The sequence below is a fragment of the Chlamydotis macqueenii genome, chromosome 24 (genome assembly GCF_036417535.1).
Source record: "Chlamydotis macqueenii isolate bChlMac1 chromosome 24, bChlMac1.mat, whole genome shotgun sequence".
NCBI lineage: Eukaryota > Metazoa > Chordata > Aves > Otidiformes > Otididae > Chlamydotis > Chlamydotis macqueenii.
In genome coordinates this window covers 1,778,766-1,802,433 of record NC_141579.1, presented here as the reverse complement: position 1 = coordinate 1,802,433, position 23,668 = coordinate 1,778,766, and the positions used below count along the sequence as shown (strand labels likewise).

The 23,668-nt window shown below is 48.8% G+C and overlaps 2 protein-coding genes and 3 non-coding genes across 6 annotated transcripts in view; all 5 read left to right on the top strand.

The window, feature by feature from the left end:
* CLMP (CXADR like cell adhesion molecule) overlaps positions 1-14,092 on the top strand; it is a 42,035-nt gene extending 27,943 nt beyond the window's left edge. Inside the window, exons 2-8 of one of the 2 annotated variants that reach the window (XR_015261040.1) lie at positions 4,358-4,515; positions 5,199-5,400; positions 6,232-6,399; positions 6,774-6,896; positions 8,469-8,610; positions 9,758-11,095; positions 13,694-14,092. Coding sequence is in view for 1 of the 2 variants with exons in the window: in XM_010128999.2 (XP_010127301.2) it covers positions 4,358-4,515; positions 5,199-5,400; positions 6,232-6,399; positions 6,774-6,896; positions 8,469-8,610; positions 9,758-10,052 (1,088 nt within the window). In the remaining variant the exon portion in view is untranslated. Of the gene's footprint in view, positions 1-4,357; positions 4,516-5,198; positions 5,401-6,231; positions 6,400-6,773; positions 6,897-8,468; positions 8,611-9,757; positions 11,136-13,693 lie in introns of those variants that run through there. The other variant, XM_010128999.2, reaches the window with a different exon arrangement.
* Positions 14,093-16,384: 2,292 nt separating this feature from the next.
* Positions 16,385-21,303, top strand: HSPA8 (heat shock protein family A (Hsp70) member 8). Its single transcript, XM_086766207.1, has 9 exons — positions 16,385-16,474; positions 17,289-17,498; positions 17,795-18,000; positions 18,106-18,258; positions 18,340-18,895; positions 19,214-19,416; positions 19,732-19,930; positions 20,222-20,454; positions 20,815-21,303. Exons 2-9 carry the CDS (start codon positions 17,294-17,296, stop codon positions 20,998-21,000), a joined length of 1,941 nt encoding a protein of 646 aa, XP_086622333.1. The 5' UTR covers positions 16,385-16,474; positions 17,289-17,293; the 3' UTR covers positions 21,001-21,303.
* LOC147597870 (small nucleolar RNA SNORD14) lies at positions 19,051-19,141 on the top strand. The gene has a single exon (XR_015261078.1). It is a non-coding gene; the product is annotated as a small nucleolar RNA SNORD14 (small nucleolar RNA).
* On the top strand, positions 19,558-19,654 carry LOC147597869 (small nucleolar RNA SNORD14). The gene has a single exon (XR_015261080.1). It is a non-coding gene; the product is annotated as a small nucleolar RNA SNORD14 (small nucleolar RNA).
* LOC147597868 (small nucleolar RNA SNORD14) lies at positions 20,557-20,653 on the top strand. Its single transcript, XR_015261079.1, has one exon. It is a non-coding gene; the product is annotated as a small nucleolar RNA SNORD14 (small nucleolar RNA).
* Positions 21,304-23,668: the final 2,365 nt, after the last annotated feature.

Genomic DNA, 23,668 nt, shown 5'->3' with positions numbered 1-23,668 from the left:
AAATTAACGTGGTGTAGGTATGGTTTGGGCCAAGTTCACAAAGCATCATTATGGATCTCTTGCATCTCAGTTCTCTGAATCTTTTTTAGGCCGTTCCTCCTAATTACAGCAGTTAGGTAATACAGCAAAATATATTACTTTTTTTTTTTTTTTTAGAAATATAATCTATATTTAGTGTTGCTCCCTCATTCAAGCTGCCTTCTGAACCTAATGAAATATTTAAATCTGGAAGTGCTTTAGCTTTTAGCACATGAATTTCCCTACAAATAAAAATGTCAGCAAAACATTTATTTTCACTTTGATTCCGCTTGTATACTTACGTGCCTTGCAGGCATGTATATTTGATTTTGTTGATATATATATATGTGCATCTGTGTATAAACATACATGTTATTGGAGGGGCATGAAAATAAATGGAGCTTCAGAACAGTGTGTACACAAAAGGCTGTGTGATCACGTTAAGGATTCAGACACGAAAACACTATTTTAGGTGGTCATAATCCGTGATGAGGTCAACACACAGCCCCGGTTTGCTCAGCACTTGCTGCGTTGTATGGGAGACAGTTCCCTCCCTCTACATCTGTTTCCAAAGGGCAGGCTTTTCTGAAATTCAAACCATCTTATACGATGTGATAGATTAAAAATGAGTAGTCCTTTGAAAGGGTTGAAATAAGTTCTGGGGAATGCTTTAAGACTTATCTTTGCATGAGAAAGATGCGGGATATTGTCTGCGTTTTTTCCTTCCAAATGTGCTATGCACGCGAAGCAGCGTGGCCTGTTACGGAGAGGGGTTGAAGTCCCTGTGTGTGCCCTTGCCCCCGTAAACCCGTGCCTGTGCTGTCTCTGTAGGTGTGCCAGCTTTGGTATGGTTTAAAATATTTGTTGCTCAGTGGATATTTAAAACACCGGTGAGGGATGAAAGACGGTAATTGTCCTCCTGTGTCCGCAGGGTGTTGGGTGAGTTATTGTCTCCTGAGCAATAGAGCAAACATTTAAACATTACAGTGGTCTCTTCCCCCAAATACAGAACAGTGCAGGCCTGGCGCTGCACCCAGGGCTTTTTTTTTTTTCTCAGGCTCGTGGCCAATGCCTTCAAAACGCTGCAGCTGCAATCGGCTTTAGGGTTCCTGCTCCGCAGGAACAGCAAACCACCCTCCTGCTGAAGTCATGGGACAGGGCTGAGTAAGGGCTGAGTAAAGCTGGAAGAAGCGATTCCCGGAGTGCTCTCTGCAGCGTAAGGAACCGCACGCAGGATGTGGAGAGGGAAGAGGGGCTGTGGGTAAGAACTGTGGAGCCTGCACATGTGTGGCATTACCGAGCGAGGCTCCCGGATCCCACTTCTGGGGAAAAAACTCCATTGTTTCACTCGATTGTCTCCTGGAGGCAGCTCAGGGGCTTTACTCCGGGCAGGCGCTGCCCTCCCGTGGCTGCCAAGCTTGGGGAGGAAGGTGCGGAGCCAGCTGTGCGCACATCCAGCTGTGCACGCATCCAGCCCGGCAAAAGCACTTCTGGCTCCGCAACCGGTGTGTGTCCTGGCGTCTGGAGGGGCTTGCTGCTGCGGGGGGGTGTCCACAGGCAGGTACTTTCCTTCAGGATCCATTTAAATGACACTTAAACTGGGTGGGGGGGGAGCGAAGATAAATGGTAAAAAGCGCTACGAGCAAAATCTCATTTTGTTGACCTGTTCTTGCTAGGTCTCGTGTACACAAATACAAGAGACCTTCAGAGGGCACTTATTCTTTGTTGAATAATAAAACACTTAACCTAGAGGAAAGGCTTCAATATGTTTTCTAGTTCCTTTTTCTTTCTGAGGCATATACTGTAAATTCCAGCACGTATCTAAAGGTAAATTTCCATTTCGTTACTGCTCGCCACGGTGAGACTCTGCCCGGACTGCTGAAAGGCATGCATGAGCTGTGTTCACATTTAGTTCTCCCTGGGTTTTTTAATGGGTAGTTCCCGTAAGTGGCACCCTACGTTGGGTACGTTTATGAAGCCACATTTTGAGTTTCCTCTTCACTTTGTACAGGTATAGGTGACTGGCAAGAAAATGGAGTCAGTGACTCCGGCAAAACGTACAGACTTTGTGAGTTTGTGGGCATAATAAGGACTAGAGGGACAAGTTTGGAGTTTTTTATAACAGGACGGATGCGTCATGAAAAAGTAGGCAGTGTGCGTGACAATCCGGCTATCGGTTCAACGGTGAACCAGCTCCACGTTCTCTCTGATTGCGTGATTGCAGAAACAAAGGGTGCTGTAGACATTTGCAGTCGCTGTCTCACTGGATGCCTCCCTGATCTCACTCCCATTTAGAAGATGAGCTCATAGGTACAGGGCTCTTTCTCAAAACCAGTGCAGGTTTGCTGTGGGCAGCAAGAACAGACCGGGGTGTGAGTCTGTCCAAGCCAGAGAAATGAAAATTATGCTGGTTTTACTCCCTCCAAAGAACACTTATAAATCCTGATCAAGGCTTTTAATGTCAAACTGCGTTTTAAAACATAGAATACCCTACAAGGTGTGCATAAAACCTCAGTGCTCTGCTGGCAGAGGCCTTTGAAAACGTTGCAAATGTTATGTGAATGCTGGCTATTGTGAGCTAATTTAAACTTATTGATCAGTCAGCTAGTGAGTTCAGCGTGTTAATGACAGCGGCCCGCAGCAATGTGGGCTGCAGGAGAAAGCAGGCGGTCATCCTAGGCGGAATGTATAATCGTATTTGGCAGATAGAGCTTGGAGACGAGCGAATCCAGTGATAAACTGGATTATTTTTCCCTTTCAAGAAAACAGCTAATGTGGCTGAAAAGGAGCTTTCACTCTCATCGATTCAGCAGAGATCCATGCAGGGGAGAGCTTTCTCATGCACATCATAGAGGATATCTTTTATAAAGCTGCTTGGCAAGTATTGATTAAATATCAGAAGCTCCGGAGCTGAGGGGTGGTCATGCTAACAACTCAGAAGCAGATCTGAGAACGGGAGCAGGAACAGAATGAATTTTCTAAAACTAGAGTTGGTCCTGAAGAAACAGAAAAAGCTAAGCAAGTGTCATGTTGGATGTAATCTTTCCTGTTAGTTTGTTTTTTCTTTTTTCTTTTTTTTTCACGTGAAGGTTAAAGATCCACTGTTTAAATACAAGTATAGGAACAAATTCAGCCTATGAAACCACGCTTTTGCCACAGTGATCTTCCTGTGTGTTCAGTCACCCACGAGACTGCCTGCCAACTCTCCCGGTTTTCATCAGTTTCACAATATTTGGTCCAAGAAACAACATATTTCATCTCACCTCATTTCACAAGGAAAAAAAAAAAAGGTTTTTAGGCTTTTTTTTCTTGCACAACCAAAACTTAAGAACAACCCAACTGCACTCTGAAGATTTTTTTTTTGGGGGGTTGTAGCAGACCCAGGGGTCCCTGACCTAAATGCCCATAATTTTCCACATCTCGGATCTTTTGGGTCAGTTTTAACTGAGTTTGAACTTACCATAGTGAGTCCATGTGTTACCAAAAGTTGGGGGTGGGTGAAGCCAAGAACGGACCCCTGATTTTGTTCAGTTTCAGTGGGGATGCAGTGTAGAAAGAAACTCGGAAAGAAGGTGCGAGTTTTACGGTGAAGCGACTAAGGCAGTGCTGGTTGGACATCGTGTTTTTCTGCGGTGCATCGTCTCCTAGGCCAGGTTTTAGGGATTTAACGTGGGGTTTGGCCTTTGCTGGCTAACATTTAAAAGGCTCTGCTTCCCTCTAGTGGGACAGCTTGCAAATTTCTCTCCCCTGCCTTTTAAAAAAATCCTGACAAACCTTTTTTGACAACTTATGGGTTTTTTTTTTGACGTTGCTATTCAAGGATGCTTCACTACCCAGCTTGTCCCGTGCCTTTTTCTGAAGGTTAACCCTCTTCTTCCCAGGCTGGTCTCTTATTGCCAGTGCTGCAATGCACACAACAAACATCGTCCGGTGGTAGGGAAGTGACTCCACGCCTTGTCAGACTGACATGGGAATAAAGCGATGGGCTCTAAAGGTGGAAATTCTGCTTGTGAATTAAGGTAATAAAAGGTGAAGGCAAAAGCAAGGAGATTATCTGAAATTTTGAGCGCGCAGAGGATGTGGGTACAACTTGAGCATTGACAGCTCCGGAGTGTGAAGCCATCTGTTCTTCACGCTTAAGTATGAGTGTGAAACGAAATGTATGTAGAGATGTCCCCTTTAATCAGCTGCAACCTGTCCAGGAAGCCAAGCTGTTGGGTTTTCTTTGATGCTGTGAAGCAAATGAGGAAGAAGCCAGGGAAAGCTAAACTAGCAACACTTACCAGCGCAGAGACGCATCCTAAGTCCGGGCCTCTGACCACCGCTGTCTGTCTTCCAGCTTCCTGTTCTGTTTGGCTGTCTGAGGCCCAGACGGAATTTAAGAGAGTGGCTGAAGAAAACGTGACTTTGCCCTGTCACCACCGCCTGGGCCTCCTGGAGCAAGGGAGCCTGGATATCGAGTGGCTGCTGCACGTTTCGGAAACGGTACAAAAAGCGGTAGGTTGGGCCGTGATTAGCATCTGCTGAGAAAATAGTCATTTCTGTCTTGACCTCATTGACTTAAAGACTTCTGTGATGATCTGGGCAAGTTATTCTGATGAAGCAGAATAGAAAACACAGCTGATTTACTTAGAGGGATTTGTAATGTATAAAAGTTATTTGATAGTCACACACGCTGTATTTAAACAGGTTGTATTACAACTGAGTTTTCTTTAAACTAACACTGCTGTGTAATCAGGCGTAATTGAACAAACTTCAGAATTGCCTTTCCCGGTTTTCAAAAATGACCTTGTATTTTCTAGGCCTAGTTTCTGAAACCTTGGCTTCAGGAAAAAAAAATATAGTTGAGTACTTATAAAAAGCAGGTCTGCGGTAACTTCAGTCAGCTAGCCAAAATTAAAAACTGCTTTTATATGTTGTGACATAAGCTGATGTCTATTTTGACACTAGTATAAATGCTCCGGTATAAACCTCTAGCATAAAAACAGTTTATGTATCAGTCCCAGACTTGAAATACGAGGTTTAATTTTCCACCCTGCCACAGGCTTCTTGTGTGACCCTTGGCGAGTCGCTTAACTGTGCAGAACGTCGGCCTGCAGCTCCTGGAAATGCTTTGGTTTGTTGTTCTGTGTGAAAGTAAAATTACAACTGGCCGATCAGTGACAGTCTCTGCTCCTCAGGTGATCACTTACTCTGGAGGCCGTGTTTATGACGACCTGAATGAGGAACAGAAAGGGCGCGTTTCTTTCACTTCCAACTTCCTTGCTGGAGATGCATCCTTACAAATCACATCCCTGCAGTCCAGTGATGCGGGGAACTACATCTGTAAGGTTAAAAATGCTGGGCAGTACGAATGGTCTCGCATCACCCTCAAGGTTGTAGGTAAGGTCATTTCATTGTTCTTACAAAGAAAAAAAAAAAATGCTAGACTCATTTCCTGGAGAGAGATTTATTTCAGCAGGGTATAAATACAAAGACGTTTCACGATCGGGTTTCACTGTCCAACTCTATATCTGCCTTTGCATTTTTTGGCAAAGGACAGGACACAAGAGGAGCCTAAAGAACTGTTTTGAGGTAAGTATCATCACCTGCAAAATCATATGAACCGTTCTTTCCAAAGTACCTCTATGATCTCATCACACAAACTAGTCTGATATTCTAGCTTAGCTGGCGATTGCGCTGTCCAGATCTCCTGCTGAGGGCTCTGGGTTCATGGCCCGGGACCTCAAACTGATCCAAGTCAGCAGAGGTGACAAGCTGCTGGGATTAGCATTTCTCTTCCCTGATTTCAATTTATTGGTTGGCTTTTTCATGTACGCTGTCATCTGTGGAAAAGTGCTGTGGCCTGCTGGATGCTGTGGGGAGAAGAAACAGAGAAGCAGGGGGAGGGAAAGATGTTCTCTAAATAGTACCTAGAAGAGGAACACAGTGAAACAGATCCACTGATGCAAGTATCTGTGAGGCAAAGTGCCCCAGAGTATTATAACGTGTCGTTTCTCTGTCTGAGCCAGCTAGCTCCACTTCTTAGACTATGAAGTTACAATCGCAGCCGAAGTCCCCTAACAGACATCACTGGTGTAATTCCTTAATGCCTTGCAGAGAAGGCAGCTCTTGGAAGCCGTTTAAGTTACATACTTTTGCCAAAAAAAAGGGGTTTTCTACCGAGAAAAAGAGTCTGCTGCATTTGCATGACCTGTCTTCTGTTTCTTCTAGAAAAACCTTCCAAGCCCAAATGCTGGCTAGAAGGGGAGCTGTCAGAAGGAAAGGAAGTGTCCTTGCAGTGCCGTTCCACTTCTGGCACCGCACCTATCTCCTACCGATGGCAGCGCATAAACGAAGAGGATGAGAGAGCTGAACATCTCCCGCCTACATCAAGAGTCAGTAAGTCAGGTCATTTCCTCTTGGAGCTCTTGGTACACTCAAAGCCAGATAAACCCCCACGCGTAATGCCCACGGACAGCCACGTGCCTGCTTTTGAAACAGAGATCGCTTGATGGCAGCGACAGCAACAGTCTACCAGTGCCTCTCACTGCTGCAGCTGGGCATTGTGGTGAGCTCCGCTCTGAACAAGGAAGTGCAGAGGAGTTTGTTTAGTGTTTTGCTGAAGGCTGACAGATGATCTTTTGTGAGGCGTCATTGATTGTTCTTGAACTGATCCAACCTGGAAGTTCACTTTGTGCTTCTGTGTCCTATCCACTGCTAAGGTTTCGTAGTCTTTTTTTTGATTAATCCCAGCATCGCTTTTCCCGTTTCAGACATTTCGAATCCTGGGCAAGTGCTTCTGAAGAATCTTACACAGCAGAGCGCTGGGTTATACCAATGCATTGCCACTAATGAAGCTGGACAAGAAAGCTGTGTTGTTCAGGTGACAGTGCAGCGTAAGTATTGGCACATAACCAGTATCCAGTTATCCAGTCATCCATAACCAGTATGCACCACCATATGAGCCGCGCTGCTTCACAGCTGTCCCATCTCGACTGGTAAACTCCGTGCCACACCTTTGCCCTTTCGTACCAGAACCGCATGAAGTAGTTCTTATTTATTGCACCTACGGTTTGCACAGCCATCCTAGGTATAACCTGAAGTGGTAAATGCATAATTTGGGCTCAACGGTTTTGGTCTGTTAGAAATTTTGATTTTGAGAATGACTAATGAAATACAACGGAAAAAAACAGTGAGTTAGATGTTGCAGAGTCTCCCCTTTTTTGAGGTACTTCTGGGTGGAGCGATTGGATGAGATTACTCTCAAGTATAAAGTCTCAGTGTGGACAGTCCATCATTCCAATTCCAAATTACTTATCCGTTGCGCTTGAGACCGTGAACTACGTAACGGCAGCTGGAAAGGCTGACTTTGACACGAAGTCATGTGCAGAATTAAAAAAGCAACATTTGACACAGGTTGGTTTTAATCCAGATTTAATAAATTCTGTCCTGAACAGCAGAGATTAAAATCAATGTCCCACCTGATTAACCCCATCAGGGTGTGTACATTTCTAGGTATCTGTGGTTTTGCATATGCATGCAAGGAAAAGGGTGGCATTTAGCACAAGCACTGAGGACAAATCCATGTGCGGAGATCAGCAAGGGCTGGAACCGCTGTGATAAAAAGGCTGCTAATAGCAGAGTCTCTTCTGTGGAGATGCCATAGCTTTGGAATTTTTCTGCCCAGCCAGGCCTGAAGTAACTGGAATGTGGCCGCGTAGCAAGCAAAACCTGTCTGCCTCAGGCATCTGAGGTAAAAGTGTCCAGGCAATTGAACTGAATTGGATTAAAACCTCGCTTTGGTTTGCTAAACCCTCCGTAGGGACGAGCCTTAAGGAAACAACTTTCAGCCGAACCCAACCTAACCACTTTTATCAAAAGAAGTTGTCAGAAAGCATCAGCTAAGGGCCTGTATACACGAGGAAGCGTTCTCTTCTTACCTTTGTTATTTTGGATGAGAAATGCCTTGCCACCTGCACAGTGTGGTCTTCCTTGCCTCCTTTCCTCTCTACCCGCCTCAGGTCACTTTTTTCCCTCAGTTTAATAATTCACTCTGCGAGTGGATTTGTAATCATTTTGGGGGGAGTTGGAGGGGGAAAAAAAATCCTCATGGGGAGACATTCATAGTTCAAACACTCGTCTGCCTCTAGGAAAATGCTTGGTGCTTTATTGGTTGTCCTGTTTGTCTCTGCACTTTCTGTAGTTCTGGGCTCTTATGAGAGGATTTTTCCTCTTCATTTGAATAGCTGAAGGCATAGCACTCGTGATCCCACCCTTCCGGTGGCGAATACTTTTCTCGCTTTTAGCTCACGTTTAGAAACAATGCCTGAAGATAAACCAGTTCAACTGCCTAAACACATTCTGTTCTGATTTATACCCGGTGCTCTAAGTTGTCGTGTGGACTAGAATCTGCCCGTAAGACCCTAGTGAGACTTCACCACCTAACACGTTTGTTTTCTGAACGACAGATGCACAAAATATCGGCATGATCGCCGGAGCGGTTTGTGGCGTGGTGGTGGGACTTTGCCTCCTTTTCCTGGTGGTGAAGCTGACAATCAGGAGGAAAGAAAAGAAGAGATATGAGGAAGAGGAGGCGCCGAATGAAATCAGGTAACGCCTGTTATTTAATCCCTCACCCCCCACCCTCCCTTCTCTGTTTCACACATCTTTTCACTACAGTTTTAAGTAACCTAGGTATAAGTGTCTCAAAAGGATGTTCTAAAAACCTTTTAGAGCTTCCCTGAAATGAGCAGTGACAAATTTCTTGACTGTGAGAATAGTCGTGAAGACTTTTCAGAAAATTAAATAGATGAAAATGTCTTCCCGCCCCAGGACAAATTAGCGTAAAACTCAACAAAATATCTCTCTCACACTTGCCATTTCAGCATTTTAAAGCATTTGCATAATCCTCTCCAGTAGTAAATGCAACTCACCAGTCCATTGTGGTTCTGAGAGCCTTTTTTTAGTCGGTGGGTTTTTGTTTTGTTTTGTTTTCTTTTCTTTTCTTTTCAGTTGCAATTTCTGTGGGGAATGCTATGAGGCAGGCAGGTTCTCACAGTCTTTCTTGAGTCTTTTGAACAACTGTGCTTCTGGATTTAGCGCAGGGTGAAAAATCCCCTGAGCTGCTGTGTGCAGAGCTGAGAAGCCTCGCCCTGAGCGGGTGTACCGAGAATGCTGACGCGTGTTCTTTGAACTCATCCGTTACATGCGTGTGAGGTGCGCCGCTTCACTCCCCTAAGCAGAGATTGGTCTCTAGCCAGTCAAGCCTAAACTTCTCAGGAAGGAAAGCTCTGGAAAAAGATATTTCCAGGAACAAGTTTTAGCTGCTCCTGCCCTTGAAGAAACCCCTTGTCTTGCTCCATTCTTATGTCTACTTGTAAAAGATTGGCTGCCCTCGTATGACATCTCTGTAATCCATTCAGCAGCTGATTACTCTGCCTGATGGCCAGGTTGCCAGCTAGAAGGTGGTCTCTGCTGACTCCTTCCCTTCCCTTCTTCCTGTTTTCCTCGCTTTCTAATCTTGCGTGCCTTTTTATTTTTAGTTTGAGCTTCAGCCTCTCGTGTTATCCTTTTCCTCTCTCTCTCTGGGCTCAGCTCTTGCACATCTTTCACTACTCACGTTTTTTTTTTTTTCTAAATTAGAAGAACTGGTCTCAGCTAGTCCTGTCTAGGTCATTTGTCTGGTCTTCAGTCTGGTAAAATGTATAAGCATTTCTGTTCTCATGGTATTTGAGCCCTGTCATCTGTTTGATTGCAGAGAAGATGCAGAGGCACCCAAGGCCCATCTCGTCAAGCCCAGTTCCTCTTCCTCTGGCTCCAGGAGCTCACGCTCAGGTTCCTCCTCAACCAGGTCGACAGCCAACAGTGCCTCTCGCAGCCAACGGACTTTGTCAACGGAAGCTACTCCCCATCTGACTCCTCCCCAGTACAGCCAGAGGGAGACGGAAGGAAAAGAAATTGAGCCAAAGAAAGTTGACTACACTAACCTGATGAAAATGGGAGCAACACTGGTCATGGTGCCAGCCCAAAGCCGAGCGTTCCAGACCGTGTGACTGCTCACCAGCCGTCTGGAGACTCCTGCTGTCCAGAAACACTTCACGTACCACCAGCCACATAGGAATTGTTAGATTAGCTAGTTGTCTTCCTGGCCAGCTTCATTCTAATCACTTGTGATTATTTACACCACAAGAAGCCCTCCCACTCAACTCTTTCTTGACATCTTCCAGCACTGAGTTTCTGATGCAGATTATTTTTTTTTTTTTAAGAAAGATACATTTGAGGGAAAAGGGAGACTTCTTTTTAAATTATCATTTTTGAACACTGAGCGTTTTAAAACAACAACAGCTAAGTGCTGTACAAATGAAATTAAACCAAACCTCAGGATTTTTTAAAAGGGATAAACACAGACATAAAGACACATAATATTCCAGAGAGGTTTTGCGGGGAGGGAAAAGTCTCTTGTACTGGCTTTGGAGAACTTTCTCAAACATGCATTGTCTTATCTGAAGATTTTGAGGCAGACTCTCTGCTGAGGGTAGTCTGGTATTCAGCGTGAAAGGGAACTGACAGATGCTTCACGTTTTGCGCATTCAGTCTTCTGGTGAAATACTTTTTGAGGCTGTAACTGAAGTGGAAATGAAAGGATCTCTCACAAAGGTGAAGAGACGCAGGATTAAGGCATGTGTCTGAACTAACCTCTAAAGAGAAAGGACCCCATATGTCAAGGAAACAGAGGTGCTTTAATTGCCAGAATAAACTTCATGATGCACCCAGAGAGATACGGCCAGGAGCCCGACTCTGCTTTTATCGGCAGCACTGCGAAGCCACAGTAACTCCACTGGAGTGGTGTCTGCGGCAAATGAGCCTTAGTGTGGTGAGAATTGGGCACTGAATCTGAAATGAAGGCAGTACCTCAAAAAGTGAGGGCCGCTAATGTACCCCGAAGCCTGGACGAAGCATTTGGAAGATAATCTTTGTTATCGCCAGGTTGTGAGTCCACCAGTTTTGGGATGAGCCCATGCTGTAGAAGCCTTATGGAGAGCTCTTCTCAAGACTTGAACGAACAGCCTTCTCGAGCTGGCCTTGAGGCATCCAGGTAAGACTGGAGGATAGAGTGGCAGAGCATGTAGGGAGGAAAATACACCAGGGACAGATAAACAAGCACAAAAATTAAATAATTAAAAATATTTGTGTGCGATGTCCTATTTATACACCTAATGCTGGGCCACGTGCTATCGTTGAGGCTTTTAAACCTTACCACGACTCTTAAAAAAATTGCAGGAATCATAAAAATATTTTCTGTGATTAAATTAGCCAGAATAAACATTTTGAAGGAACACAAAATCTTACACTTCAAGTTGAAGGCCAGTGGGAAACGATGGGAGGTAGGGACAAGCTTCCTCTGGAGGCAGATCCATCATTTATATTTTCCTCCAAAGGACTTGGCTCTGACCATTGCTCACACAAGACACCGAGCTTTTAGGTTCTAGATTCCTCTATTCCTGGACTGATGATTTTCTATTAAAAAAAAAAAAAAAAAAAAAGCAACTGAGGTGGTTTGGTTGGTTGTGTTTTGTTTTGTTTTTTTTTAATTTGAGGGAGGGAAGGTTTTCTTCAGTTTGGGGAATGGAAGGAAAATGGAAAGGAAAATCTCCTTTTCTGACTGAGAACCAGAATTCTAGCTTCTTTGCTTGAGATCTTAGACAATCTAGTCAAAGCCAAGCCCTGCCTGGGCTACTTCCTTACGGGAAATAGTTTTCAAACTGGCCCTGTACTATCTGAAAACTTATCTTCCTGGGAGCAATCATCCATTTTCCTCACATGTACCAAAATTTGACTTGCTTTCTCAACCTAGCCACCCTGGGCAGGACAAAGTACTGATCTGTTGTCCAAGGCAGGCAGTCTTGAGTCACAGATTTAAACAAAGGAGACACCTGGTATTAGGTGTTCGATAAGGTGTTTTGTGGCAGCTCCTGGTGTTGGATACTGTGTTATTTTACCTAGGCGGTTTCCCTGGATGCTCTAGAGGCACGTTCCCGGATCAGGTCTGTTTTGGTGGATTGGGTAGTGGCTGTCACTGCTTGGAAACAGCAGCTGTAGGTGTCTGTGATTCATCCACAGTTGGTCTTTTGCTGGACCTTGAAGTCTCGGGCACTCCAGAGCTGGGAAAGTCCCAGAGCATGAGCAAGGCTGATAAAATAATTTGTGGCTTCTTCTACGGTTGCTTACTGTGCTTAACGTTACCTGTGTTGTATCTGAGGATACTTACTCTGTGCATGTAAAAACAGGAGTGCTTTTCTCAGTAAAGAATACATGCCTGAGCAACCAGAAGCTTATTACCACAAAATAAGGGCGACAATTCAAACGACTGAGCTGGCTACAGCCTGAGTACCAAAAACTGTGTTCGCTTTGAGTCACAGGCCAGACTTGCAATTACCAAAGAGGAGGATGCTCCGTCTGCAGCTTAGAGGCCTCTTGCTGCCGGCTAGGAGAATTTGCTCTGCCTGCTCCTGGCAGTCTCTTTCCTGGAGACCTTTGGGAATAGCCTGCGGGACAGATCAGCCGTGATTCTCCTAGTCTCCAACTCACCCGGGGCGGAGCAGAGAAGTCACTCCTTGTCATACGAGCTGATTGCAGAGGATGAAAGGTTTATGGACCTTGGGGAAGTTGGTCAGAAGCAATTGCAGAAGCCTGGTGTGCGTGAGCGTTCCCAGCTCTTCCTTGCACTGCTGGGAGGTAGGAGGTACGTGTGCCCGCTGTCTGGGCACGCCCAGGCTGCCCTGTATACAAACCGTGTCAGAAAAAGCTCTGTGGCCCTCTCCTCCCATAGAATAAAGATGCAAAGATGTGTGGCCCCGGTTAGAAAGTCTGGCCACCACGGTGATTTAAAACCACTAAGCCTGAAACACTGCGGTGCTTTCCAGACCACGCATCAGTGGTCTCCCAGGTGAAGACCAAGTCAATTCTGTGCTTCGGTTGCTAACGTGAAGCCCAAAGGGAAACGTTCATTACTCAAAGGAAAGAGGAGAAAGAGATCGTGTCAAAGGTATTCTCTTCTCAAAGGGACACTTTCTGAGCTCCGGATGATGCTATCAGGAGTTGCACAAGGGAAGCAAATGAATCATAAGCCAAACTCCAGTTTGTAAAATAGTGTACTTAAAGCATTTACTGTCATATACCAGTTATTACTAGTGTGATTAAATGCATACAATGTTATGTAGCTTTCTTTTCTTTCTCAGCAGCTAAACTAAGCTTACATCTCTTCTACCTGCTGTAATTGGTGTACTTGTACTGTGTCTGAACAACTCGGAGGAAAGCAAATATTTATTATCGATTCCTTTGAATCAACGATTTCATAATTTTTTTGGGGGTTGGTTGTTTTATAAATAAATGTGCTGCAGCTTAAGTGCTACAGCTCAACTAAACTTGTGCTAATGCTCCATCTTCTGTGGTGTGATGTGTTACATGCTGTCAAGCTGAATCCAAGGAAAAAAGTAAGGAGTCAAAAATGCCATTTTTAAGCTAACTGCTGCGTTTCAGTTCATCTCCTGAACTGGGTGCGAGATGACAATGAAACCTTGAACAATTACTAGCTGTGTTCAGACAGTCTAGATCTCTGCAGGTAAACATTTTGTCAGGGAGATGTAGGTGGAATTTGGGATACCTAAACATAACTGGTTGATTTCTTTTGCAGTGCTCCAGCCTTCTTTCCCTGGGAATGTTTTTGCGCAGAGGTCTCCCAACATCAGCAATCTTCTTTACTGAAATCTGGGAGTAGAAATTGCAACATAATTATGCAGTATTTAAAACAGAAGACAGTGACAACACAGTGGTCTCATAGGCGTTGTCCTACTGTCTATCCCTGATTCATGAGGAAACAGCATTACCGGCTCCCTCCTGAGCTGACGACATCCAAAATCCTGATCAGGCGATACGCGTTTTGAGAGGGGTTGTGCAACTCCGTGCTTTTGTACAGTATCAGGAATCTGGGGTTGTTTTTAACCTGGATCAGTTTGTACTGACACACTGAAGGGGGAGAACACAGTGGGGAAAGGAAGGGCCTGCCTTGGAGATGCGTTATTTTCAAACTTCAGCTGGGGTGTGCAGATGCAAGTGTTGTACAAATAACTAAGGAATAGGAAGGTGTCTTTAATCTTCACTCTCTTCTTTAAATGCTTAAAGGACAAGCAGTGCTTGATCTCCAATGTACTAAATTAGCTTCAAAAAAATAATGTTGGAATTCATAGTTTAAAACAAAAACTCCGCACAGAATACTTGTCAGAGTCCAGCCTGCTAGGCCTTCATTTTTCTAATGTACAGTAAATGAGGGACTTTTGCGCAGCATGTTAACAGCCTTTAATTGCCAATGTAATGAGTCATTTGCCAAACTGCCCTCCTCCCTGCACTGACTCACTGTTCTTTCAGGCTGCCTTCGCTCACCATCAGTCTGCTGTGCGAAGCGCGGTTGCATATCTAAATGTCACTATTTCACTTCAAGGCGCAGCTAGTGCTATTTTTAGGTCCTACGGAAATTCTGCCCATGATTTTTAAAAAAAGCCCTTACCTTTACAGGCACAGGAGAGTGACAGCTACCTCTCTGTGATACGGAGCCCCTTTCCTTTCCCTGCTGCCTCTCCTGTCTCTAACCTCGTACACACAAGTTCCAAATTACGCCTTCTGTTGTCACCCAAAGGTCCCGAGTCAGTTTCCAGCCCTGTGTGTGGCAGAGCAAGAACAGGAGCCACAAAATGTTGCTTGACACAAGTTGACTTCCTGTGGGCCAGCACGCCCCCTGCATCCATCACAGGAGCCTGCTGGCACCAGAAACGCTTTTTAAATGCAGTTCTTACCCCCCAAATTTAGAAATTCCATTGCCCCTTTTCCCGCTGCGCAGGCTCACAGAGGCTGGCCAGGATACCGATTTTGTGTAGCCCTATTCCTAGCAACTCGCTCTGACTTTTCCACTCAGCGTTTTACGCCATGTAAATATCTGATGAGACTCGCAGCAACTCCTTGCTAGGGCCTGACCTTACGCGATTTATGACCTCCGATCAGCTTTCAGCCCAAGGCGCCGAGACCAGCTGAATGGCTGCGGCCGGCCGTCTGCTCAGCTCCATCCCCAGGGACGCTGAACGGCCGCGGTTTGCCACCGTTCCGAGCCTCCGTTTCCACTGAAGTCAGCCACGCTGCAAGCAGGCAGCACTGACATACAAAGGTTAGCTTGGCGTGGTGTGCTAGGGCTAATTATAAATGAGGAAAACTCGGGATGGATTAAAAAGTAGGGCTGGGGATGCTGAATTCTGCTCTGCGGAGAAGCCGGTGTCTCCCTAAAACACAACGTGGTTTCCTCTGTTTGGGCGAGAATGAGGGTGCAGGAAGAAATCGGAGAACGTTGCCTTTTGCTTTGTGAAAGAGAACATGGAGGATCAGAGCAGCAACGCGCTGCTGGCATGGATTATTGTGCTGAGACAGATTTACTGAAGCAAACGCTGTAGGGAGCCCCTGGGAAGCCTCAGGCAATGAGCATAAAAATGGGAAATGCCGTCATTCCTCCCGGGGGCAGAGGGTGATCCCGCAGGGTAGGCCCCCGGCACCTCCAGCTTTCCTGTCGGAAAGCCAAACGCTTTTTTTTTTTTTTTTCTGTCTGGATTTGATCCGCCTGCCGTTAACTGCGCCGTTCATTGTGTTTCACCGGACACCGTGGGGTGGAGGGGTACCCCAACAACGCTGCCGCCAGCCTCCTCGCAGTGTGCCCACAGGGGAGCCGCCCGCTGCGGGGTGAACACAGCAGAGCCCGGGGATGACCAGAAAGCCGGGACCAGCACAACCAGAGGGGTCTCTCTCTGAGCCGCAGCCCGCACGGCGCCGCCATTTTGTGCGCTCCCCCCGCCCGGCGCCTCCATCCGCAGCCCGCCACCCTCTATGCAAATGAAGCCGCCAGCCCCGCTAGCTGATTGGTCAATCCCACCCCTAGGCGCCTTCCCCCAGCGCGCGAAATATGCAAAGGAGCCTCCGCGCGCCGTGTCGCGATTGGCTGCCGTTCGCTCTCCGGCGCTCTTTCCCTGCCCCCTCCCCTTCCTTCAGCCTACGCTCGCCGGTGTCGTCATCTCCATGCGGGTCGCTGGAAGGCTCTCATTGGCTCCCGCGCAGGGGAAGCTCCACCCCCTACCCGCGGCGGGCGGTCGGGGTGGGGGGAGAGAGGAAAGCGCATGAAGGTTCGAGAATACCGGCCGGCGGCCACGCCCCCTTCCTGTGTGCGTCAGGGAGGGTGCGGGTTCCGGCTGACGGCCATTGGTGGGAAGGGCGGCGGCGTACGCCAGCAGATTGGCTGGAGCGGGCAGAGGAGGCGGGCCCTTCTGGAAGGTTCTGAGGGGGTATATAAAGGCGAGGGGGCGGGCGGCGACCGGTCTCATTGAGCAGGAACCTTCGGCCGCAGCCGCCTTCGTGCGCGTCTGGGACTGACCGCGCCGATCAGGTAGCGGGGCCTGCGGGCGTGGGGAGCCGGGGTGCCCTCGCAGCGGGAGGGGCCGTTGCGGGGAGGGTTTGGGAGGTTTTGTTTTTTTTTTTTTCACTGCGGCGGTGGGTTTTTCCCTTTAGATGCGGTCGCTTTGCAGAGCTCTTTGCGCCCTCGCTTTTTTTTCCCTCCCTAAATCCGACTTAACGGTGATTGCCGCCCCCCCCCGCTTCCTTCCGCTTGTCCTGAAACGGCCGGGGGGGGGGGGTGGGCAGAGAAAGAGGGATAAAGGAGACGTAGCGCCCGTGTTGCCCCCCGCCGGCAACGCCTGGGGGTGGGGGGCGGAGGGGGGGGGGGAGGTGGAGGCCGGTCCGTGGGGCCGAGGAGCATGCTGGGCTTTGTAGTCCCCAAAGACGGCGCGGCTGGGGAGGAGCGGCTTGCCGGGAACGCGACGTGGTGTCGGGGGGCCCCCGAGCGCGTGGGGGGGGGGGCGGGGGGTGGTGCGGGGTGGGTCGGTGCCGCGGCGGGGCTGGGGCCGTGCCAGCCCCCACGGCGCGGCAAGCTCGGCCCACGCCGAGCGGGGACTACGTTTCCCGGCACCTAAGATGGCCGCCGCCGCCCACGTGATCCCGGCGGGGCGGTGCACGACGGGAAATGGAGGCGCGGGCTGTACCACGTGGTTGGGCCTGTACCAACGCGGCTGCCCCCCCAGTGGCAGAGCCTTTAAATTAATGAATTGCTAAAGAGCAATTTTAGTAAAACACAGCATCATAGCGATTGAATATCGTTGCCTGAGTTCAGTTTTACAGTTGGATTTTTATTTTTTTTTCCTCAGACAAGATGTCGAAGGGACCAGCTGTCGGAATTGACCTTGGCACCACCTACTCCTGTGTTGGCGTGTTCCAGCACGGGAAGGTGGAAATCATTGCCAATGACCAGGGTAACCGGACCACTCCCAGCTACGTCGCCTTCACGGACACGGAGCGGTTGATCGGCGATGCCGCAAAGAACCAAGTTGCCATGAACCCAACCAATACAGTTTTCGGTAAGGCGGCGAGGTTTGCGTCCTTAGCGGGCAGAAGCTCGGCGCGGTGAGGGTGGGTGTTCCTCAGAATTACTGACGGAGAGCAGCTCTGAAGCTTTCCTCTTAGAAATCAAAACTTGTCATTTGTTTGTAGGCTGAATAATACAGCTGCATTACTAGCAATTAAGTTATACCAGTAATTAAACTTTTATGCGCTGTGAAAGTGTATGCCTTACAGGTAAAAGCTTTTCTAGGAGTAACTTAATGTCCTGGCTTGTGAGCGAATGTGTTCAGTATGGCTAATTATTCCTTTTCAGATGCGAAACGGTTGATTGGGCGTAGATTCGATGATTCTGTTGTCCAGTCTGATATGAAGCACTGGCCTTTCACTGTGGTGAACGATGCTGGCAGACCAAAAGTCCAGGTGGAGTACAAAGGCGAGACAAAGAGCTTCTACCCAGAAGAAATTTCTTCCATGGTTTTAACCAAAATGAAGGAAATTGCAGAAGCGTATCTTGGGAAGGTGAGATTCCAGTTTTAAGTGAAACTGAGCTGATGATTCCGCATGTGCGAGTAGTTAACGTACGTAACGGGCTTGTTACCTGATTTTTTTTTTTTCTTTTTACAGACCGTTACTAATGCTGTAGTGACTGTACCAGCCTACTTCAATGACTCCCAGCGCCAGGCGACAAAAGATGCTGGAACCATTGCAGGGCTCAACGTGCTGCGAATTATCAATGAGCCCACAGCTGCTGCCATAGCCTATGGCCTGGACAAGAAGGTACGCTGCGGGGCGGCCGCTGCCGCTGATGTCTAGCTGTTAAAAATGAACTGCGTAGTGAAAACTGATTTCTTCTTCCAGGTTGGTGCGGAAAGGAATGTTCTTATCTTTGACCTTGGAGGCGGCACCTTTGATGTGTCGATTCTCACTATCGAAGATGGCATCTTTGAGGTGAAGTCCACCGCAGGTGACACTCACTTGGGCGGTGAAGACTTCGACAACCGCATGGTCAACCACTTCATCGCTGAGTTCAAGCGCAAGCACAAGAAAGACATCAGCGAGAACAAGAGGGCTGTTCGCCGCCTCCGCACCGCGTGCGAGCGTGCAAAGCGCACTCTGTCCTCTAGCACGCAGGCCAGTATCGAAATTGATTCTCTCTATGAGGGTATTGACTTCTACACGTCCATTACCAGAGCTCGCTTTGAAGAGCTGAACGCCGACCTGTTCCGTGGCACGCTGGATCCCGTGGAGAAGGCCCTGCGGGATGCCAAGCTCGACAAATCGCAGATCCATGACATCGTGCTGGTTGGTGGGTCTACGCGTATCCCAAAGATTCAGAAACTGCTGCAGGACTTCTTCAATGGCAAAGAGCTGAACAAGAGCATCAATCCTGACGAGGCTGTGGCTTACGGTGCAGGTAACGACCAAGTAATGCCTTTGGCCTGCTAAAGCCGGGTGGTGGTCTCGACAAACCCGGTACTCTCTGAGGTCTCGGAACAGCACTGGAGCGGGCCCCGGGTCTTCCAGCTGAATCAGTAAAGCTTTTGGAGCAGTAAGGGGTTTAACTTGGACTTGCAATGATGAATCAGGTTCCAAAGCCATTCGTAGTTTCCACCGGAAGTCTACTGATGATGGCCAAAACCTTCCTTGGATGTCTGAGCGAGCCGTGGGCTTAACTCCAGTGCGTGGTGTGTCTGTTGCAAGGCTCCTAACGTTACTTTTTCTCTCCCCTCAGCTGTTCAGGCTGCTATTCTCTCTGGAGACAAGTCTGAGAACGTACAGGATCTGCTGCTGTTGGACGTGACCCCCCTGTCCCTCGGTATTGAGACCGCCGGAGGCGTCATGACAGTCCTGATCAAACGGAACACCACCATCCCCACCAAGCAGACTCAGACGTTCACCACTTACTCCGACAACCAGCCTGGGGTGCTGATCCAGGTAGGCGCACAGCCCTGGGCTGAACTGGTGACGCGCATAATGACAACAGCTGGTCAACGCTTGCAGTGGCTGGTACTTAGAGCAGATCTTAGGCCAGAGGTCTTCTGCTCTTGCTGTTGAGGGACTCCAGTAGACGCTTGGTTGCTGTGATGAAAGCGATTCCAAAGCCATTCGTAGTTTCCACCAGAAGTCGAAAGACTCGTGTTGGTCCAAGTACCTTCCTTGGATGTCTGAGCGACCTTGGTGCGTTAGGATAGTACAGTGTTGTGATGAACAGTGAGGGGTCAAACTTGATTTGCTGGTTGTTCTCGCTAGGTGTATGAAGGAGAGCGTGCCATGACGAAGGACAACAACTTGCTGGGCAAGTTTGAGCTGACTGGCATCCCCCCCGCTCCCAGAGGCGTACCTCAGATCGAAGTAACCTTTGATATTGATGCCAACGGCATCCTGAACGTGTCTGCTGTGGATAAGAGCACTGGCAAGGAGAACAAGATCACGATAACGAATGACAAGGGTAAGGGTCGTGCGTCGGAGGGTGGAAATGCTTCGGTTTGGTTGCCTTAATCAGAACTCGGCGGTGCGTGTGCGTCTTGATTTACAGTCGAGCCTTGTTTTTAGTGCGGCAGCGAAGCGTTCCTAAGAGGTCCCATAAAGTGGGGGCTTTGAGACGCGACAGCTAAAGGACGTCTCGCGTCTCTTGCGTGCCTGCCCCCGAGCGCAGGCTCCGCGATACGCGGGAGGCTGTCGCGCTCGGCGAAACGGCCGACTGGAAACCGGTGATCTGAAATGCTGCTGTGCTCTGCAGGCCGCCTGAGCAAGGAAGACATCGAGCGGATGGTTCAGGAAGCGGAGAAGTACAAAGCAGAAGATGAGAAGCAGCGTGATAAAGTGTCTTCTAAGAACTCCCTGGAGTCTTACGCCTTCAACATGAAAGCTACTGTTGAAGATGAGAAGCTCCAGGGCAAGATTTCTGATGAGGACAAGCAGAAGATCCTGGACAAATGCAATGAAATAATCAACTGGCTGGACAAGAACCAGGTAGGTCGTAATCTGTGTGTGGTGGTGTTCAGTGCCCCCTCGCTAAACAAAACCAGGGCAGCGAGCCACGCCGGAGGCTCGAGGGGATGGAGTGGGACGCGGTTGCTGTGATGAAAGCGATTCCAAAGCCATTCGTAGTTTCCACCAGAAGTCGAAAGACTTGTGTTGGTCCAAGTACCTTCCTTGGATGTCTGAGCGACCACCGGCGTTTCTCCCGACGCGTGCCTGACTTGGGGGCTGAAAATAAGCCCGGACTATTTCAATAGATAAGCCAGGTCGTGCCAGTTAACTTTTTGACCGTGTCTGTGTGGCGAGAGCAGCAGGACTGAGCTTTTCTTTTTTTTTTTTTTTTTTTTTCAGACGGCTGAGAAGGAGGAGTTTGAGCACCAGCAGAAGGAGCTGGAGAAGGTGTGCAACCCCATCATCACCAAGCTGTACCAGAGTGCGGGAGGGATGCCTGGCGGGATGCCTGGCGGATTCCCTGGCGGTGGAGCTCCTCCGTCTGGTGGAGCTTCTTCCGGACCAACCATCGAGGAGGTGGACTAAGGCCCCGGGGAGGTGCATTCCACTAGCAGTTAGTATTGGAGGACCCCTGGGCGCGGGGGGTAGAGTGAAGGACCCAAACCTGTAGGCACATCTGGGTATGTTTTGCAAGAGTAAAAAAAAAAAAAAAACAACTCCATAACTGAGCTGCTGTAAAAAATAAAAATCACAACAAGCATTTTCTGGGCATTTTAAATACTTGAACGTGTGCGCAGGAGGGGAGGTGGCTACCGTTGCACTTTACAGTACTGTAAACAAGTGGAAATGCAATTGATGTCCTAAGGAATAAAAACTATTTAATGGGCACCGCAGCGCCTCCGTCTTCGCTTGTGGGGTGTCGGCACAGCAGCTGTGTTCCCTGCAGGGGCTCTGAGGTGGTAATTAGCCTGTGGTCCTTAAAGCGTTTTAATTATCGAAGATGTCCCCCTCTGTGGGAGGGTAAGTGACGCTGAGCCTCGCGGGGGGCAGGAGGAAGCTTTCGGGAAGAGCTTAAACCCCAGTTACTGTGAGAGAGGGGAAGAAGGGCTCGGAGGAGCCGGAATACTGAAGAACATACGGGAATGGGAGGATGTAGTAAGACGTAATCAGGAAAAATAAATAACGGGAAAGCTGAGGGCAAGTTAATGTTACGAAGCCGGGGTGATCCTAAAATACGTCCCAGAGGGGGATGTGGGGGCTTGTGCTGTACATACAGGGCCCTAAAGGGGGCTTACAGGGGCTCCCAGGGTGTATTTGGGGGTCACAAAGGGGCAGAGACGGGCACGCAAGGGGTAGAAGGGGACCTGTAGGGGCTGTACGGGGTCCCAAAGGGCGTATAAGGGCCCCCAGGTGGCAGTTTGGGTTTCAAGGCGGGTAGGTAGGGTCCCGAAGTTGGTACAAGGGCTCCCTGAGGGTATATGGCGCCCAAAAGGGGGTATATAGGGCTCCTAAAGGGGGATGTAAGGGCTCAGAGAAGACACACGGGGTCCCAAAAAGGGGTACAAAAGCTCGCAGGAACTAGAAGGGGTCGCAAACAGGGACATAAGGGCTCAGAGGTCTGTTTTAGGGTCCCTGGGGGGGGTATACAGGAGCCCAAAGGGAGTATGTGTGGTCCCAAAGCGGATATTGGGGGTCTCGGAGCATATTAGGTGGTCCTCAAATGTGGCCGTAAAGGCTCCCAGGGTGTGTCTGGGGTTCCCAAAGGGGAAATCTGGGCACACAAGGGGTAGAAGGGGACCTGCGGGGGAACACGGGATCCTGAAAGGGGACGTGAAGGCTCAGAACTCGATCTGGCCAGGGACATAAAATGCAACAAGAAGAGCTTCTCTAGGGACGTAGGGGACAAAAGAAAGTCCAGGGAAAATGTAGGCCCCCTCCGGAAGGGAACTGGTGTCCTGGTTACCCAGGACATGGAGAAGGCTGAGGTTCTCAATGACTTTTTTGCCTCAGTCTTCACCGACAAGAGTTCTTGTTCCACCACCCAAGCTGTAGAAGGTGCAAGCAGGGACTGCGAGGATGAAGAACTGCCCATTGTACTGGAAGAGCAGGTTCGGGATCATCTAAGGAACCTGAAGGTGCACAAGTCCATGGGACCTGATGAGATCCATCCACGGGTCCTGAGGGAACTGGCGGATGAAGTTGCCAAGCCACTGGTTATCGTATTTGAGAAATCGTGGCGGTCTGGTGAGGTCCCTGGTGACTGGAAGAGAGGGAACATAACCCCGATTTTTAAAAAGGGGAACAAGGAGGACCCAGGTAACTCCAGGCTGGTCAGCCTCACCTCTGTGCCTGGCAAGGTCATGGAGCAGATTCTCCTGGAAACCATGCTGAGGCACATGGAGAGCAGGGAGGTGGTTGGTGACAGCCAACATGGCTTCACCAAGGGCAGATTGTGCCTGACCAATTTGGTGGCCTTCTATGACGGGGTGACGGCATCGGTGGACAAGGGACGAGCAACGGATGTCATCTACCTGTCCAAAAGGGGCGCTGTAGGATCCCTAAAAAAGGTTATAAGGGCTAGAAGGGGTCCCAGAGCAGGAAATGGAGGCGCAGAGGATCTGTACGGAGTGCCACAGAAACGTGTAAGGGGGCAGAGAAGCTATCCAGGGGTCCCTGGAAGGGATATAAGGCCTCAGAGGGGCTAGAGGGGGGTCTCAAAGAGGGATATAAGGGTTTAGATGGGCAAGAAGGGGTCCCAAAGGGATATGAGGGCTCAGGGGGGCTAAAAGTGGTCCCAAAGAGGGATATGAGGGCTCAGGGGGGCTAAAAGTGGTCCCAAAGAGGGATATGAGGGCTCAGGGGGGCTAAAAGTGGTCCCAAAGAGGGATATGAGGGCTCAGGGGGGCTAGAAGGGGGTCCCAAAGAGGGATATGAGGGCTCAGGGGGGCTAAAAGTGGTCCCAAAGAGGGATATGAGGGCTCAGGGGGGCTATAAGTGGTCCCAAAGAGGGATGTGAGGGCTCAGGGGGGCTAGAAGGGGGTCCCAAAGAGGGATGTGAGGGCTCAGGGGGGCTAAAAGTGGTCCCAAAGAGGGATATGAGGGCTCAGGGGGGCTAGAAGGGGGTCCTAAAGAGGGATATGAGGGCTCAGGGGGGCTAAAAGTGGTCCCAAAGAGGGATATGAGGGCTCAGGGGGGCTAAAAGTGGTCCCAAAGAGGGATGTGAGGGCTCAGGGGGGCTAGAAGGGGGTCCCAA

Bases quoted from the DNA above. Each gene is read 5' to 3' on its own strand.
- HSPA8 (XM_086766207.1), top strand. From the start codon at position 17,294: ATGTCGAAGGGACCAGCTGTCGGAATTGACCTTGGCACCACCTACTCC. The intron at 18,001-18,105 runs GTGAGATTCCAG...TTCTTTTTACAG, and splicing joins CAGAAGCGTATCTTGGGAAG to ACCGTTACTAATGCTGTAGT. The intron at 18,259-18,339 runs GTACGCTGCGGG...TTCTTCTTCCAG, and splicing joins CCTATGGCCTGGACAAGAAG to GTTGGTGCGGAAAGGAATGT.